This window comes from Dermacentor albipictus, chromosome 1 (genome assembly GCF_038994185.2).
Source record: "Dermacentor albipictus isolate Rhodes 1998 colony chromosome 1, USDA_Dalb.pri_finalv2, whole genome shotgun sequence".
In the NCBI taxonomy this organism is placed as follows: Eukaryota; Metazoa; Arthropoda; class Arachnida; order Ixodida; family Ixodidae; genus Dermacentor; species Dermacentor albipictus.
Genome location: NC_091821.1, coordinates 109341282 through 109360868, shown reverse-complemented (window position 1 = coordinate 109360868; position 19587 = coordinate 109341282). Strand labels below are relative to the sequence as shown.

Sequence of the window (19587 nt, the reverse complement as noted above, 5' to 3'; positions counted from 1 at the left end):
TCGAAATTTCTGGAGTCCTCCACCACGGCGCGCCTCATAATCAGGAAGTGGTTTTGGCACGTAGAACCCCATAATTTAATTCTTTTCTTCAACAGCGTCAACTGTTCATGCCCTTTCGAGCTGCATTTACGGCATCGTCGTCGCCATTACGTGTTCCGGTAGCCCGATGGCGCCGTTTAGGAGAAAAGCTTGCATCGTGATTTTTTTTTCTCTCTTTCCATATCGTTTTTCTTCCTTAGTGTTCGTGCGTGCGTGGGCTTCGCGCTTCATCAATCTGCTGCCTTGCGAGAGAAAGTGGGGCACGTATTCGTCCGGGGTAGCACATTCCCGATCTATAGAGTGCAAGTGCCTCGTTAGCATACTGCAGAACAGTGTTCACTTTTGCCATGTGCGGTCCTCGCACTCGTATGCTCGTATTACCGTGTCGCGACACGAGCAGGTGTCCCACCCGCACATCTGGCACTTGTTCTTTTTCTGTTCATCGTTTCATGAGTGTTGTTACTTTTGCCCTTCGTGTGCGCCCTGTCCTGAATTCAAGACTTTACTCGAATGTGCTACATCTGTACACTTAGGATTAAACTTGGGAATGCATAGTCGCCTTTCGGCTTTGCGCTTTGTCTGCCGCTTGCAAAAGCACCGCTCATTGGACTCTGGGGGTATACCCGCCGAAGTTCAAAACGGAGTTCCAGAACAGGTACGGTACGAAAACTCCGAACTCATAAGTGTTACGTGAATTTGATTCAGTGAAGAGTTCTGCACATGTACCCCGACTGAACAACTCCGGCGGCCGTGTTCTTGTGTGTCACGTTCTGTGATACCGCGCCCGCGTGTCTCATACCGCCGTGTAGTTAGTTACGTTAATCCAAATATCGTTTTTTTCTGCTTCGCGTTTTGGGCAAAGCGGCAAGCTTTCCATTTCCGCTCAAGAATTTATTCAGTAACCGCTGACAGCGAATGAAACAAGTAACAACCGAATTCGTGGCTGCTCAGTACGACTTTGAAAGGAACGACGCTTTCAACAAGCTCTTAACTTTCTTACCACGTATAACATGAAACTCAGGTACGCGACGGAAGAACCAGCGCGCATGTAGTAATTCATTCCTTTGAAATGAACTTGGCATTTTTTGCGCATGAAGCTTCAACTTCTGTGCTAATCACTCCCCCTCCTTATTATCGCTTAAAGGAAAGCTTTAGAGGTTATGAAAAATAGAGTATATGCATCCCATGTATTATTATACTTTCGTTCTTCCACTCGTAGCGCCAAGAAATTAATAAACGTATTCCTTTTATTTATCCTTTTTAATTCGGTGCATCCGAGAAAGCCAACATCGCCGCGTCTGCTGCAGTCGACATAACTGCGGCGTGATTCACAAGAAAAGTGTGGCAAAATCAGATTGACTTATTCTTGTTTAAGGTATAAGAGCGCATGCATTGACGTCACAAAAAAGAATTTGACATTTGCTCTTCCACGGCCACCACCGCAGATGTCACCGATGAATGAGTCAGTTCCTTATACCACCGATTTCCAGCATGAAACCAACATGATGACGTGTGTGCTTTTGTGGTGAGTCAAGCTTACATCGAAAACGCGGACGTCAGCAGCTTAAAGGGAAACCAAGTAGGGAGGGATAGGTGCCGTTAGCAAAAGGCAACCAACGCCTCCTTTTACCATATATCATCTAAAAAAATTGAAGCAGAATCCATCTCACGATTAATGTCGGCGCCAAAGAGATGAGCAGTGAGACAATGCTAGCTACACGCCGCACTGCTCCCGCCGAAACACGTCATGCATGAGGCGTGCGTGTACTGCGGCCGGATTTCCCTCTCGCGCATCCCTGTAGACACGCCTCGCCATCTCGCGGGCGCGCCCGCGAAGCCTGGGGCCCTCTAACTATTCCAATATGTTTTTTATTCCAATCTCCTGACGTCAAATTTGCTTAACCGCCTGGCCGTTGAGGCCGTGAAGACACACCGTCCTCAACGCGCGGAGAATGCTTCGTCCACCCCCCCCCCCCCCCCCTACCTGCGTGCAGGTTAAGAGGCGGGCACCCCAGCTCGATGGAATAATCAAGTTTTCAATCAATCAATCAACCGCCGACGCAAGCATCGGGCGATGACTCGCAGGGTTGCCTAAACGGACCAATCAAACGCTCTCCTCGTTTATACGAGGGCCTCCTATACATGCGGTTGCGGTTGCTAGTCGAAAATCGCGGCGGCATGCAACGAAAGGTTACGAATGATACTGAAACGGATCCTCAGGAAAGAAGAGTTGGCAGAGTGAGGTGATAAACGTGCCGAAAGTGCTCGAAAACGTTACATGGCCACGTAAAATTTTTATTGTGCACAAATAAACCTATGCCCTAGGGCAGGTGCGAGTAGCAGGTGCCTGAGCGATCGGCAGCAGCCATCTTTTATTCCTTTCCGAACGGGGCAGCCTGCGGCTATTCAGAGAAACATTCAGTTTTGTTCGGCATATTAATGCATCTTTAACGCGTACACGTCACTTTGTTGCGGTGAGTTTTCCCGGTTTTGTGACGCCGCGTGACAGGCAGGTGATGGAGTGCAGCCCGAAAACTTTGGACAACAGGCGAGGGATAATGGCGAAAAGGAGTCGAATTAGAAAGAACTATTTTTCTTTTGTTTCGTCCAATCATGCATAATCAGTGCGCACACGTCATATCAGATGGGGAGCTATCGTGGTTTGCGTGACGTCGCGTGACTGACAGGCGAAATGGGCTTGGTCCAAAAGAGTTTTTGACCAATCGTGGAGGCCTAATTGCAGAATTGGAATTGGAGCGCCCCTGGGCGTGGACTTCGGGATGCGCTGCGCGCCAGTGTATGTGAACGCTCATAATCAATTCCTCCCTTCCCACGTGTTTTTGTGGCGCAGCGTTATAAAATTGATCGATTAAGTTAATAAATGTAGACAAAAAAGCTCGTGTAATTAGACTTTGCTGCACGTTTAAGAACCCTAAGTTGGCACAATTATCTTAAGGTCTCTTAAAGCCTGTGTATTACTTTGCCACCTTGAAAGCGTTAATTTTTAAAGATTCCTCTTTGTCTTCACTTATCAACAAACACAGATATCGACTGTTACGCAATCACGCTGTGGTGCCTCGGTATACGTTCGCTCTGTGGCCAGCGCCGGCGGCGAGAGGCTTAGTGTTGACGCTGCGCATGCAGCGTATCGGCGCTTCCCCAACCTTTACCTGTCGAGCTTAATTACTAGAATGTTTTGTGAGAATACGACATAACCTTATTTCACAAACAAGTGCATCACAAGGGCGGTCGTGTTGTCCATAAACGTCTGTGGTGCCTTACTTGCTTGGCCGACATTCAATGGTGAGGTTCACGACCAGCCAGGAGTCTTATCGGCGATCAATGGCTTCGGTGTTGCGCTACTGAGCACGAGGTCACGGGTTCGATTATGGCTGCGGTGGCCGCATTCCGGTGAGAGTAAATTCAATACAAAGACGCTCGTGTACCGTGACGATAAAGAATCGTGCAAGTGTGTAAAATTAATACGGAGTTTTTTTTTCTTTTTTTATCGATCTGATATAAGGAGATGTTGAATTGTTCTACCCTACAACATACAGGGTTCAAGATTACATATCAAATAACCTTTTAAAAAAGTATGGGGTTTTACGTGCCAAAACCACTTTCTGATTGTAAGGCACGCCGTAGTGGAGGACTCCGGAAATTTTGACCACCTGAGGTTCTTTAACGCGCACCTAAATCTAAGTGCACGGGTGTTTTCGCCTCCATAGAGATGCGGCCGCCATGGCCGAGATTCGATCCCGCGACCTCGTGCTCAGCAGCCCAACACCATAGCCACTGAGCAACCACGGCGGGTAAATAACCTTTTTACACAAGCACCAGAACTTGTCAAGCAACGTTTTCACAGTAACACTATGACGTAAGAAATACATGGTACATACAATACACAGGTTAAATGACTCCACAGTTCTGCAGAAGAAATTCTCAAAGATACAAAGGACACTGTCGCCTAACAATACAATCTCTTGTCAGTGAGTGGTGCATACATCGTGTAAATGCGTTATCACATATAGTCACAAGAGAACAGTCAACATAACATAATCCACAAACACATACATATATACAAAGGCATTGAAATGAAAACAACTATAAAAGCGGTAATAACGGCCAACAATGCCGCTTTCTTTGAGAAAAGCTTTTAATGCTTTTAAAGTGCTCTCTTGCAAGGCCGCAGTTGGCCAAGAACCCAAAAGTGTCTTTAAACTGAAAGGTCTGCGCTCTAATGTATTTAGGGTTGATCTAAGTCGACGTCTTGGTGTGTCGTGATGTGGGCATTCTAGGAGGAGGTTCCGCACAGCCAATTCTATGTAAGAAAGGTTTTGTGTAGGCAACGCCTAGCCTTAATCGATGAATAAGTGTTGCCATACTTCTGTCTAATGACAATGGAAATTTGAGTTCAATAAACGGATCAATATGATACAAATCCAAGCTCTTAGAATTCTGGTCAAGCCACGTATTTCTACACATTTTGAAAGACGTTGCCCTTATAATGCAGCGTAATTCATTTTTTTTTAAATATTGGGAGCGGAACCACGTCATCTTTGAGGTGTGCTTGTCGTGCTGCTTCCTTGGCTGCTGTGTTGCCAGGAATCTTACAATGCCCTGGCATCCACTGGAATGCTATTTCATGCTTCGCTTGGCTTGCCTTTGTTAAGTCTTTAAGTGTTTCGTACATACTATAAGTGATTGTTTTTCCTTTTGTGCTGCAGAGTGATGTTAGAGCCGCCTGTGAATCGCTGAGAATTGCCCATTAATGCGCCATATCTCTTACTGAAGTTATAAATATTATCGCACACAGGATTGCGAATAGTTCAGCCGTTGTGGGCGAAGGCGAACGAGATAACTTAAATTGTTCTGGTTTATTGAGGCGCGGTGTAATGAATGCTGAAGTTGAAGAGGTTGCTATACTGGAACCATCTATATAGACGTGTCTGTGTCCTGAATTCCGCTTATATATCTGGTAAAGGGCTAGTTGTTGAGCAGCTTGAATGAACATGTCTATTTCTCTGACTATCCAGTCTGCCGACAATTCGATTTCTAGAAGTGTAAGCAGCCATGGAGCCACGAAGTTCCTCACTATGGTGTGCCCCATAATGAGGTCGGAGTTCTTTGGCACGCAGAAGAAGAACAAAACTTTATTCGTAGAAAGAACTTCGTTGCCCCTAAAACGGGGTAACGCCATGTGGTCGGGCCCCTATTCCAAGGCACCGCTGGCCCTCGCCATCCTTTCTGCCCTGCGGACGAGCCTGAGCTGATCCCCGAGCAATGCCTCCCACCTCGCTCTCGTGTTATTATCTTCTTGTTCTTCATTGTGAGCTGTGCACTCCCATGTGATGTAGTAGAGCGTTGGTGTGCTCCCACACCACGGGCATATGTCCTTGTATGCTGTTGGGTAGTATATGTGCAATTTATGTAGGTTTATGTATGTGTCTGTTTGGAGCCTGCGTAACGACGCTGAGTCCACGGCTGAAAGGTTCCTATGCGGGGCTGGGTAGAGCCTTCTGAATTCCCTGTAGTGTTGCAAGATCGCTTTATAACTTGGATCGATGGGTGTCGGGTCCTCCACCATGTTGCCATGGGCAGCTCGGCAATTAGTAAAACCTCAAGCCGCCTCATCTGCATGGAGGTTCCCATTAACACTCTCGTGTCCCGGGGCCCATGTTATCGTTTGGGTATACCTGACGTCAAGGTCTCTGTTGATTTCGGTAAGTATCCGGCGTGCCCTCGCGCTGATCTGTCCCCTCTGATAGTTCCTACATGCGGCCTGAGAATATGTGAATATTTTAGTGTAGCATTGCGCTCTATGCCTTCTCGTATAGCTAAGGCGATGGCTATCTCTTCGGCTTCTAAAATGGTTGCTCGGGAAACCGAAGCACAGGCTGTGATTTTCCCTTTACGGTTTACGACAACTGCCACCATGTTCTTTGCGTTGGCCCGATATGGTGAAGCATCCGTGAATCGTGCAGTGTCCAAGTATTTTGTTGTTTTGTCTATGTATTCTGCTCTAGCTTTTCTCCTTCCTGCGTGTGATGTCGGATCCATGTTTTGTGGCATTGGTGATACCCCATACAAAGCTCTAATCTGGCAGGGTAGACCTTTGGCGTTTTGGTATATTTGTATGCATTCTCCAAGGCCGACTCTTTAAAGAAGAGCTCTGCCGACTGTCGTTTTCGCCAATCGACTCCTCTGCGCTATGCGTTGGGCCTCAGCCAGCTCATGAAATGTGTTGTGGAGGCCGAGGGCTAGAAGCTTCAGCAAAATCCCGCTATTCATCTTAATTTAACTTTTTGGCGAAACGTACTGAAACGTAAATTATGGTGTTATTTTAAATTTCCTTGGCGAAGTGCAAACGTGTTGGCTCTGTAGTTGCAAAGTGATGTTTATAGGCCGATATAGAGAACGGTCAGGCGGCCGCGCTGGTGACTAGAACCTCTTCAGGGGCTAGTTGATTGATGATAACTCTAGGAAATTACTGCCAGAATGGAAGAAATATCCACCCGCAAGAAGGCTCATGAAAACAGAGCAAGCGCAGACTACCAATTGATTTTATTGAAGTCAAACAACATACAGAGTGTCCCGGTTATCATACACCGCGATTTTAATAAAGACGGATCATTCTGCACGAAGATAACCAAGTGCACATTGTTCACAGTCGAGTAGAGTAACCACCAGTAATTTTTGTTGATGCCATTCAATTTAATAATTCGTTGCAATTAAATATCTTTTAAAATTAGTGCTCGGAATGGTGTGTTGTCAAGGAATACTTGTAGGAAATTGAAAGAAATTTAAAGCTGGCATGTTTCAGGCCCGGTGCATTTGCCGGTTTATTTTTTCCGGCTGATGAAGAAAGCCCGCGCAATAAAGAAACTATCACGTGACTAACCGTCCGCCCAAATAAAACATCAGTGCCCCCAGACAAGCTCCATGTAAGGGGCAGAGCTGACGCTTTATCTCGCGAGCCCCGCCCGTGACAGCGCGGCGCCTTGGTGCTGATGAGGAAATAGTGGCAGAGGAACCCTCGGTTGATGCATCATCGTGGAAAGACTGCGCTCACCAACTCACGTGGAGCGTGTTTGAGGGTGCTGCAATCTGATGCGGGCGGAGGTAAGCCACGTGACATTTTTCATATTAGAGCGCAGCTCTCAGGTGCCAGTTCCTGCGTTGAGCGTCGGCGTGCCTCGGCGTAACCAAGCGAACGAGCACAGCGAAGGATGAAAGAGCGAACGCGGCGCGCAGCTGGGGACGAAAAACGGCGAGAGCGAGGAGAGCGCGAGGAGGAAAGTGGAGGAGGAGGGTGCAGCGGCAGCACGAGGAGGAAAGCAGAGGAATCCACCTTGAAGCATTACCAGATGGCGCTCACGTCCGTGCATCCGTGGTAGCGGCGGCACCAGCCATGCGGGGAAAGAAAAAGAAAGAATCGGAAAGCTCGCCTTCGCGCATATAGCATTCGCTGCAAGGGTTTCCCGGTAAAAATTATGGTTGTTTGCCGGGAAACGGCAACTGTGTGGCCGGTCTATATTCTAACGACGTTAATAAAACAACGATGTTTATTAAGGGTGAACTTGTGCTCACGACCAAAAGTCACTGCGGTCGCGAAGAAATCCCCGGCAGTCGCGTTCTCAAACTGGCCTCGAACCGTCTTCTTCTTTCTTCTCGTGAGACACCTCGTGCGCGTGGCGCATGCGAGCCGGGTCCAACCGGCTGCCCGTGCCACGAAGATCGCTGCCTGTTGTTGCTGAACGACACCACGGTACGGCGTGCACAGTGTCCAATAGGAAGGGCGCGCAACTTGAATGGGACCTTGTCGCGGCAGTATGCCGGTGTCCCAACTATCATGCACCAAGACTTAATTATATGCAAATGCCACGCAGCTGGAAATACCCAAGGTAATGTTGTTTGCCGTTGCTCGGAGATACTCAGATTACTTTTTTGCATTGTCTCATTACGTAATTAGTCCTAATTAATCAACTTCTAAGTATTATAATTAGACGAAAACTGGTAATGAGAAAATTGTAGAGCGACGTGAAAAACTCCCGATGCAGCTTTCCCTCGCTCAACACGTGTTACATAAAAAGTATTTCCGAGCGTGAAACAAGCCTGCTAATGCACGCAAAATAGCTGCGCGATTGGCCGCTCGAGGCATTTTCCGTTTGACCCCGCCGCGTCGCGTCGCCGTATGTGCTCCGTCGAGGCGCGTGTGACGTGGCGTCGCAGCCAATGGGAGTTGCCTTTTCACTGCTACAGATGACGGATTTTTTGCTGAATGGGCCGTTTGATGCTTTCGCATCCATTTTGTAGTGAACCACCGTGGTTGCTTAGTGGCTATGGGATGCTAAGCACGAAGTCGCGGGATCTAATCCCGGCCACGGCGGCCGCATCTCAATGGGGGCGAAAACACTTGCGTACTTAGATTTAGGTGTCCGTTAAAGAACCCCGGGTGGTTCAAATTTCCGGACTACCCCGCTCGCGCGTGCTTCAAAATCAGATCGGGGTTTTGGCTCGTAAAACCACATACTTTTTTTAAAGTTACAGCAGTGGCTGCTCTACTCGAATGTGAACAATATTTCCTCGGTTATATTTATTTATTTATTTATTTATTTATTTATTTATTTATTTATTTATTTATTTATTTATTGAGTACCTGCATCGCATTGAAAGGCATTAAAGCAGGGGGTACATACATATCTACATCAATTGACACTCATTTCAACGCACAAAGCGCGGTAAAGCTTTTCATTACGTTGTATACCGGCAATATTTGACGGGAGAGCATTCCACTCCTTAGTGGTCCTATAAAAAAATTCATAACGCAAGGTGTCACCTTTAAAAGGAAATCCATGAAGTTTCAAGGCATGGTCTCTTCTACGTGAAATATACGATGGTAACGTAATATATTTGTTCCTGTCAGTGCCTATTTTAGAATAGTAAACACTGTGAAAACACTTGAGTCTGAAGCCCTTCCTTCTGTCCTTTAGATCTTGCCAATGAAGTCTGCGCTTACCTTCGGTAATACTGAGGTTTTTGTCGTAATTCCCAAGAACGAATCGAACCGCCCTATTTTGAATTTTTACAAGTAAATCGGCTAACTGACACGTATAAGGATCCCAGCAGAAACAAGCGTACTCAAGTACCGAACGTACGTGTGTAAAATACAGCCCTTCTTTCAATTTACTGGGTTATTGGCCAAAATTTTGACGGAGGAAGCCCAACTTTCGTGCCGCCTTCCTTCTTACCTCCTGTACATGCCTGTTCCACCTTAAATCCGAGGTAAACCAAACTCCGAAGTATTTACATTCCGTTACCCTGCTTAGAGTAACACTATTTAATTTGTACTCGTATGTCTTGTATGAATGTTTCCTTGTAAAGGTGATGTTTAGACATTTCGAAACGTTAAGTGACATTTCCCATTTCGGACACCAAGTTGAAAGTTTATCTAAATCACTCTGAAGCGCATAAAAATCACAACCACTATCAATAACCCTATATACTACGCAGTCGTCTGCAAACATTCTGAAAGATGACGTAATACCACTGGTGATATCATTTATATATAATAAAAATAAGAGGGGCCCCAAGACAGAGCCTTGGGGAACTCCAGAGGTCACTGTAGCAAGATCAGAGGAGATGCCATTGAGAACCGGCCAGCGGCGCGTTTTTTCTTTTTGAAAACGCGATAAATGATAACTGGGCAACCCTGTTCACTTTTTCAGCCGACAGAGCGCACGGGCTGATCGCAACTATACAGAAATAAAACGCGCATATGTTATTTTATCTATATCTTGGGTGGCTGTCTATATTTGAAAGGCCGCTCTTTCCGCGTCTGTCGCTTTGGAAGACTCTAGAGACAGTGCTGCACCCTTGATCATGTGCAACGTGTAAATTCTGCATGTTGCAGAAGCAAACAAATGGCAGAGTGCGGTGGCGATTCAATCCTGAGTATAGGCTGAACACACGTGACACACGTAACCCAGCATTACTTCACGTCCTGGCAAGTATCGCGCTTCCACAGAGGAAAGGGTCCATGGAGGGAAGTAAACGATATGTCGCTATTGTACGTTACGTTACAGGATTTTAGGTACCAAAACCGCGATTTAATGATGAGGCACGCCGCAGTGGGGACTCCTGAATAATTTGGACCACAGAGGTTCTTTTAACGTGCACCTAAATCTAGGTACACGGGTGTTTTCGCGTTTCGTCCCCATAGAAATGCGGCCGCCGTAGCCGGGATTCGATCCCGCGACCTTGTGCTCAGCAGCCCAACACCATAGCCACTAAGCAACCACGGCGGGTATGTCGGTATTGTAGGCAACGAGTGTTATTCACTTAGCGCACAAATGCTGCGTAAAGCTATGTTCACACTACGGTCGTAACGCGCGTAACTGCTCTTTCGGCGTATCGAACGTAACGGCTGTAAAAAAGGTTACGGCAGTTAAGCCGGCAAATTACGGCTTTTACAACAGGCCAATCAAATTTGGAGCTGCAGAATCGACGTCACCAGCGGTCCAATATGGCTCCTGTCAACATGCGAGCGCTGGCCGAGGTCGAAGAAATTCACGCTCAAAACAAACTTATAGTCACGTATTCAATCGCACAAAGACGACGAAGGCGACGCAGAAGGGTTTGGGAGCGGCAAGTATTTCTCGACGGGGCCGTGGACAGCGATTTTCACAGCCTTTTCGCCAAGCTCCGAGTTGGTGACGCTGTGATGTTTCATAACTTCATGCGCATGTCGCCCCAGCAGTTCCGCTTCCTAGAAAACCTAGTGAGACCACTAATCGAAGTTCGGAGCACGCATCAGCGGCCATCGATTTCCTCGGCGGATAAACCAGATGAACTGAAAACAGTCTCGCAAGGCGCACTGCACAAATTTTCACGAACACAGCCAACCTAATCGTGCGCACGGAATGGCGGAATGGCACTTCCCGCGCCCGGAGCTGTCTGCAGACGGGAAGACGGAAGTGTCGTCACCGGTTGTTGAAAACCGAAAGGTTATCGGTCATTGGCAGTGTCGCAACGGCCGTAACATCACAGTCGTAAATGTTGCCGACCCTTCAACACTCTCACCCTCGATTTTCGCGTGAATTGCGCACGTTGGTACCTTTACGTTCGCAGTCTGAACTAGACGCATACGCTTGTTGCGCTTCCGCTTACGCATGTTACGAAAAATCGGCGCCTTACGAACATAGTCTCAACATAGCATTGTGTTCATGGCACCGTTCCCGCTCGTTTTCCATTGCGCGCACAAGGCATCGCAGCGAGCAACTATTATAGCCGTTGCAGCGTGCAACAGCGCGCAGCCGAGACATGTCAGTAGCGTCATCGACATTAACCAGACAGATCTGAGGGCATCTTATTTCTAACATTGCGCCCTTCCACATCGAACTCGATTAGTGCGCAACACAAGAAAGTGTATATGAACGCCACATAAAAGAATACATGTATGCAAGTTTTGCATTTTCCCCCTATTATTGTTCATTCATTGCATGCTATTGAACTTGACAACTTCTTTAATGCTTCGCGTGTAGCCGATGTCCTGATGAATGTATTCTATCGACTGTAAGTTTTATTGATTAATGAGTGTTTATTTGCTGGCCCGTTTGTGTGGGTGGCGTTAACGTGTACAAGCGCACAACTTCTTGGATTATAAGTCGCCGCGTCTCCTTCCCCGATGCTGACCTCTATGTAGTAATTAAGTCAATGTTTAAAGAAATTAAAACTGAAAACACACACGCACACTTTCGCGGGGCTAAGCAGGGCAGGGCTTAACCGTAGCGTCGTCCGTGCAGGCTGTCGCAGCCTCTGGCCGGCGTGCTGCCGACCAAGTCCGGCGGGCTCGACCTGGGCCCGGCGCCACCGCTGCTGACGCCCGAGTCGTTCGACGTGCAGCCGGCCCAGCTGACCGTGGCCGAGCCGGTACAGCCTCTGGCGCGGCCGGGCTTTGTGCGCTGGAACTCCTTCTGCTCCCCTTCGGCCGAGGGCCTCGTCGGAAACCTAATGCCCAAGGGTTGCAACGTCGGGTGAGCCCCGCCTGCTCTCGAAGGGCCATTGGTTCGGGCGAAACGTTGTTCACGGCTCGAAAGGGGCGACTGTGGAAGCTTGTGGGTTCTACAAGGCGGCTTCCGAGAAACTGGGTTCGAACCGCCACGTTATTCCATGTCTTTCCCAGCCGAGAGTAAGTCAAATGCATTCCGATACCTCCAATGTTTGTCCTGCAGGGAGCCGAACAACGTATGTCTGCGCGAAACGGCCGGCCGCTGAGGGCGCTGTTAAAGCTTCCTCCACATTTGTGGGTTTAAAGTGGCTGCTGGAGGCGAATGACGCGCACGTGGCGAGAAAAGTGCTTCTGCTCGTTTGAGGCGCTTCGTTAATCCTACGCTACATAGCAGACCCTGACCTGCTTATCTTAGAAACTACTTTCTCTAGTCTCAAAGCTATATTTACTTCTTTGGATATAGCGGGACCGCACCGTGGGTTGGAAAGTATACGGCCCCGCCGCAGCATCACGCCGTCAGTTTGCTTCACCCTTCGTGACAGCGACAGCCTTTACCGCGGGCCAGATATTCAGGTTTTCTATGTAAGCAGGAAAAGAAAGTCTGCTTTTTGCTGGCGAATGATTTCCGTTCTCCCCCGACCTGCCTTTACTTTATCAACCGCCGCTTATCGAAAGTGTTGAAAGACAACATTTTAAAATATAATTTGTACGTCGCCTTTTCTACAAGATAGTCTCCTAGAAGCAAAGAACACTATTTTTTAGCACAATCCAGCTGCAGAGCGCCTCAGCGTTCACCGCTGCATTGACTGAATATGCTTTCTCGCCATTCCATAAAAAAAAACTGAACAGCTTTGAGCTAGGCAACCGCACTCCACTTCGTCTGCATTTCGAAGGAACTTGGGGAACTAAAAGAAGCCTTCTGCGCACGTCCGACTAACTAGCATGATAATACTACCCCAGCTGCTAGGAATCAAAAACACGGTGCTCGTGTGTTTTTCGAAAGAGCGCCGCAGCTGCATACGTCCGTGCGTTGGTCCCCATTTGGAGCACGAAGTGTGGTGTAGCCTTGCAGTTGGATGCACATGTATTTAACCTGCTGTTTCGACAAGGTTCATCAACCTCCCTCGATCGAGCGCTCGCTTTGGATTTAGAGGTCATTTGAAGAGGTCTTGAGTGCCTTCCTGGCATGTTTCAGTGTGCGCTTGCTAAAAAGTTTATAAAGTTGCTTCGAACCACAGGCATTTGTTATATTGCGCTAGTAAACTCCGGAGCACACCGTTCCGGCGATTTAGTGGTGATAACTGTGCACTCAGAGGTGCGGTTATGCTTAAGGCCACTGCTTAGATGCAACGTATCTTGAGCATGCGTTTCTCAAAGCAGGCCGGTCATACCTGCTAACATTTATCGCTCTAAATTGGCTTTGACGGCTGGCTTTTATTAATGACACCACCCTACGCCAGGTGAGACTTGGCAGTCGCCAAGCTGCAAAACGAAACGTGCCTTGTAGCATCAGTTGGTATAATGCTAACTGCAGTGGCCACTCTCACGGAACACAGGACGGTGCGGTATACAGCTTCAGCGCAACTTCAGTGCACCTTCACGGAACACGGACAACACAGACACCAGAGGCGTTGAACATGCGACTACTTTGCAGTTAACGTGCTCAAGATAACACAAAGGTCAAAATAAAATTTAAGCCTTTTGCTTACAGCAACAATCCTGAAATTTTATTGGCTGCTTAAAGCATTGCTATGATAGCTCCGAGGTCAACTTCAAAATTTTCTACAGCAACCCCAATAGCATATATGTAACTCAGAAATTTATTCAGCACATTCTCGTTAACAACATTTTATGCCTGCGCAGTTGAATTTATATACGCACGAATATTTCGCAAACGGCCGACGTTTTAGTCCCGCATCAAGAATCGACAACCCTAGTTAGCATACATTTGACAATTTCTTACGGTGCCTCCTACGCATCTACAGCTATGACATTTCTCCAGATTTTTCCTGCAAATTCGAACTTTCGTTCCAGGAAGTTTGGCCTTATTGCACCTGATTTTTCTTAAATGACTCAATGTTTGGCACTCGAAGTCGCAATTCACAATTCATTGCTAATTTCCCACGGTGTATCTATTACACCACATACATTTCCCCCATGCCGTATCAGACGCGCCTCTCTCCGCCCTTCCTTTCTTCTTAGTCGCTGTGCTAGCTAAAGTTGTTATTTTAGAGAATTTACGCCTATGTTTGCAGCGGACGCTTTGCAGCGAAATTAATCACCCGCGTTTAGTCACAGTATCAGATTCGATGAAAAAGTGCAGAGTAAGACGAACTTGTAAGAAGCGAAACATTAGGTTCGGTTCAACACCAAATCACGGAGTGAGCCGATTTGACAGACGCTCAAGAACAATATTAGCTTTCTGAAGCTCTGGTTTTGTAAAATATGTACTACGCTTCTTCAAACGCTACCTTGATTGATAGTGGGATTTTTCAGTGTCTCTATAGTGCAAATAAATTAAACGCTATAAAACTCTATCTGTTTTGGGTTGTTTTAATAAATGTTTAGCTTCCCTTGTGCTCTTGGGTAAAAAAATAATACCCACGCACCAATGACATAAGTTCCTTGGATTCAATTACTCGCGAACAGCAGATATGAGACCCCGACTAATGGATACGTTTAGAGAATTCAACGTTACCATTGGCTTAATTCACCTTTATTTCGGCCGCATTTTTCTTCTTCCTCTTGGGCTTTTGCTTCACGAACACGTGAACCTCGCAGACAGCTGCAGGGCGTGAAATGCAGGGACATTTGTCAGCGCCCAATGGCTTGCGCACAGTGATCGGGGTTAGAATGCTCAGCTCGAAAACACGTTATGAATCCAAGGTCCCACATCTCACCCCATGCCGGGCCTGAACCAAAGCGTGATTAACGAACGCGATCGGCACATTTCGTAGACTCGTAACTGTTGTTGTCAGTAAAAGAACAATAACTTTAAAAAAGGGGAAACATAATTGATCAATCTATAACGATATCAGTGGCACAACATATCTCCGATATATGTGGGAAACATAGCCCGTGGTCACCGCCAGTTTTTTGTGAAGCTCCACGCAACCTTTTATTCCGATTATATGGACACTCCTGGCCCTTTTTTGCAACATAAATATTCTTTGTATGTATAATTTCTCGTTTTATTCTTCTTCCCCTTTCCTTTAATGTTTGTCGCTTTTGTTCTGACCGATAGCACGCGCGCCTCGCGTGTCAAGCGCACCCGTCTCACACTGCCGCGGAGCCACTGAACAGGGGTAAACGGGAAAGGTCAAGCGAGGTGGTACGTGTCACGATCTTATTTGGTGTATGCTATACGACTGTAGGCACAGGCTGCCGACGTTCACGCCGTCTGGATTAGACGGAGAGCTTGTCGTGTTTTCGTTTAACGTGCCGTTTCTTTATATTCGAGATGCGCAGCTTATACGGGATCTCGGCAGAGAGAAACTGTTGTCGCTGTGCGAAGCAAGTCAGCTGCATAACGGTGCTCGCTTGAACATTTCGCGCAGAAGGCACAGCACACCGGTCAATTACTTTCTTTCATTCATTTCAGGGATGTGTTTCTAGAAGGTTATTATTTTACGTAGTATTAGTATGCCGACATTCTGCTTGGAGCGTCGCAAATCACAACACGCCTGCTTGCACGGCTTCCGGTTGCAGTTCCCGCATGGCGCTTTTGAGCGACCGGCTCGCTCAAATGTACGCACTCGCTTCGCAGTGCGTACATTTTTCTCATCCTGAAAACAATGATAACTCACCAACCGAAAACTTATTATTTTTGTGTTAGTTCAGCAACTGTCCTGTAAAACCGAACGGAACGGAGCGGAAAGGTCGGTCGGTCGGTTTTATTTACGCAATAAATTAAACAGGATATGAATGTGTTGAGCATAGACGAAGAAACTGAAGCAGACAAACTTTTTTTGTGGAATTTAGCGCAGCAAGCGTCAAGAGCACTATTTCTGCTAGATTAATGATTTTAACACCAGAGATGGAGCCTTATGAAAATAAACAAATGTATTAAGACACGGTGTTAGAGATATAGTGTTTATAGGTCCTGCATAGGGGCGCACAGCCGGCTCTTGTTCTTCCTTTTCTTTTAAATTTCATATCGTCACTGGCGCCCTCTGAGAGCAAGGGCCTCCTCTGTCTTAGTTACTGGACGTTTTACCCTAAGCTTTATGACAAAGGTAAACACGCTGTACTTGCTGTCTTTATTTGCTCCTCCCCATTTTCTAATCTGAATGGCTCCTGAAAACCTCTAACGTGTCTGTATAATTTTTTTTTCTCTATTTGCACAGTTCTAGTAATCCTGACCAAACACGCACCTATCAGTTTTGGGTTCAACACGGCTTTTGCCGCTCCCCACGCTCCCGCGGCCGCCTTTTCATGCACATCTGTGCACCCGGCTTGGAAAGGCTCGGCGAAGCGCAAAAGCAGTGCCTGCGGTGGGTATGCGTGCACGCACAGTTCTATTCTCGAGCCACGTCACGCACTCCAAACGAATTCATCCAGCATTTCCCTTTGTGCTTTTTTTAATTGCTGTTCTGAAACTGCACGTGCAGACAAACAGGCCGGCACGCACGGCACCTGCACGTATGCTGCATGATGCTCGTTGCACATTTCGCATTGCACGTGGGAGTTTTTTTTTTATTATTGAAATGAGCATTAGGAGAGGTTGGCGACTTTATGGTGGCACCGGCTCACACTTATCGAAAAGGATGGGCGTGTTTTTTTCTTTCTACTTTTGGAAGAGATCATTGCTGCACGGCTATGAATACTTATGGTTTTGCCTGAAGGCACGGAGTAAGACATTTAGGAGGTGAAACTCCCGTCAGCGCGAGTGAGCGCCGGCGACCAGATAAAGTCACAATTGTTGTCTGCGCCGACGAGGCCGTATACAGTGGCGGCGCCATGCGGCGCGTCGTAGAAGCTGCAGCGGAAAAAAAAAAGAAATGCAGCGCCCGGGCAGGCGGCTTCGGCGCGCTCTCAACGACGGTAATTTCTTTACAGGCCGCCAGGCGCCGCCAGCACGATAACGGCTCCGCGGGCTTGTGACCCTTTGTGGTCGCCGCAAACAGCGGAGTTTCCACTCCTAAAATGTTTCTTGCTCCGTGCCCGAAGGTGAGGCACATGATTGTACGGCCAGTTTGCCTCTTGTCGGAATAGACTATGCCAATGTGCTGATAAGCGAAACGAATTAATTGAGTTTGTGATAACAACGGTGGCGCACCGGTGGTAGTGATATGAGCCTGCGCCTCGCATAGCCTGTGTCACGTGCACCGCATGCGTCTCTCTGGGTGGCTTAGAGAGTACTTTTGTCGCCTACATTCAGCCTCATCTTTGCTTCGACCCAGGTTAATGCAAGAATGACACTGCTTGAATAGCTTCAGCAGTACGTCACACCCCATGACCGTTACATGTTTTAATGCGCACCATCAGCATTAGCATTTTTTGTCACGTTGTAATTACGGTGCTATCATTTGCATGTTTTGCTGCTGCGTGGGTGCAAGCACAAGCCCGTGGACGTATGCACGCACAACAAGGCTGATGACACCGCTTTCGCTGTTTTTCTCGTTCTGTTCCCACGAGACCTTTCTTCCTCACTGAACTGGACGCGAAAAGTGCTGAGGGAAATGTGGCTCTGCTGGATTTGACGTCCCAAAGCAACAGAGGGTCTAAGAGTGTAGTCGTAATGGAGGGGTGCTCTGGATTAATTTAGGCATCTTCAGATACCATGAGCTAAAATGACGGCACGCATATAGGCCAACGGACACATTTTAGGCAATCAGGGGTCCTTTAACTCCCACTCTGAGCTCGGTGCGCGAGCGTTTTTTTGCATTCCGTCCCTTTATCAGAACTCGGCCGCCGCGGCAGGAATGACACCCGTGACCTCGTGCTCAGCATACAGAACCTTAAAAAAAAGATGGTTCCACCGCCACGTTAATGATAAATCTACGTGAATCCGGAAGTACCTGTAAACGTGTCTCATGGCTTCTCATAAAAGATAACGGTTGTCTTAGTAAGCAACGGATACTTGTAATTGTAATTAGCAATATTTTTAACACAAGGTGCCGGAAGTTCCACGAAAGGAAGTATTGTCATTACATAAAGAAGTCAGCTGGACGGCAGTTCTAAATTTTTCGAAAGCTACTCCCGCAAGGGCACGCGCAAACAACGTAGCTGGTGCTGAGACTGGTGTATGCGGTGGCAAGAGTTCGGTCATAAGCGAGCTGTAGTTCACCCACTTGAATTCACCACAGCCTGACGTTTACCACGTATTGAAGGGGACAGCGATGGTAACAGTCACAGTTCATTTTTTATGGTCACTGCTGCTACTTCGCGGCCAAGACAAACAGAGAGGGAGAACAAAAGAAACGAATCTTGTGATTTGCGATGGACAGTGCCACATCAAGGTAACAGGTTTCCACGCTGTGACCGACCTAGGCGCTCCAAGCAGTCGGCGCCTTTCTGCTAGGAGTCGCCTGAGGGTCGCATTATCTGGGTTCCGTTTATGAAATATTACATTTCTGGCAGATTATTCGGCTGTTGTCGGGAAACATTGAGAAAGTAGATGACAACTGTTTTCGAAATTCTGTATGCCATTCTTATCAACTGCCGATGTATCCAGTGGCTCATATATCATCATCAATATTAGGTATATCTGTCGGTGCGTAGCTTCCAGTCACTCACTGCCGATGGGATAGAGCCTGGCACTGGCACTCTCGTGACATATGCCACTACTAGCCTGTATTCTTTTCTTCCGTTACTTTCTGTCTGAGCGGCCAAATTTCTACATTAAGACTCCAGATTGTCTTCTTCCGTGAACACTGTTTTAGAAAAGGTGCTTAAGAGAGTTGCATAGCTAAGAAGTATGTTCTGCGTGTATTCCGTCTGCTAAAACTGAATGAATGAATGAATGAATGAATGAATGAATGAATGAATGAATGAATGAATGAATGAATTATGGGGTTTTACGTGCCAAACCCACGATTTTATTATGGGGCACGCCGTAGTGGGGGGGGGGGAGCTCTGGATTAATTTTGATCACCAGGGGATCTTTAACGTGCCCCCAATCCACGGGAGTCTGCTAAAGCATATGAAAACGGCAATCCGCATACAATTTTCACGCCTAGTTAAACTGTGTCCGTATTTACGAAGCTTTCATTTTTCTTTCGTCCGTAAACGCCGTCTTCGATCATCTCGTTATCACGCCGGTGGTTATCATGCGTGGCGGCTGGGCCAATGAGGGAACGCTCTTACGTAGAAGTTTTAGGCCCTGTTTCCTATTGATGCAGGCGCGAGCTGTTCTCATGCTGCTTCAACGCTAGTTGCACGCGCAATATAACCGTTGGCTGAAGATCATCTTTCTACTCTTGCGAAGAGGCGTGGTTCGCGTGGGGTTAGACATGTCCTAAGATGGTGTTGGCATAACTGACTGTCGGTTTTGCTTATTGACACAGTAAGGTATACAGTTTTCACGGTGATTATTT

The 19587-nt window shown here is 47.2% G+C and overlaps 1 protein-coding gene across 4 annotated transcripts in view; it reads left to right on the top strand.

The window, feature by feature from the left end:
• LOC135907709 (synaptotagmin-15-like) overlaps positions 1 to 19587 on the top strand; it is a 227025-nt gene that overhangs the window by 166188 nt on the left and 41250 nt on the right. For 3 of the 4 annotated variants that reach the window (XM_065439423.1, XM_065439421.1, XM_065439420.1), the window contains 2 exons: positions 11844 to 12074; positions 16396 to 16542. In XM_065439423.1, coding sequence (XP_065295495.1) covers positions 11844 to 12074; positions 16396 to 16542 — 378 coding nt within the window. The remainder of the gene's footprint in view (positions 1 to 11843; positions 12075 to 16395; positions 16543 to 19587) is intronic. The other variant, XM_065439422.1, reaches the window with a different exon arrangement.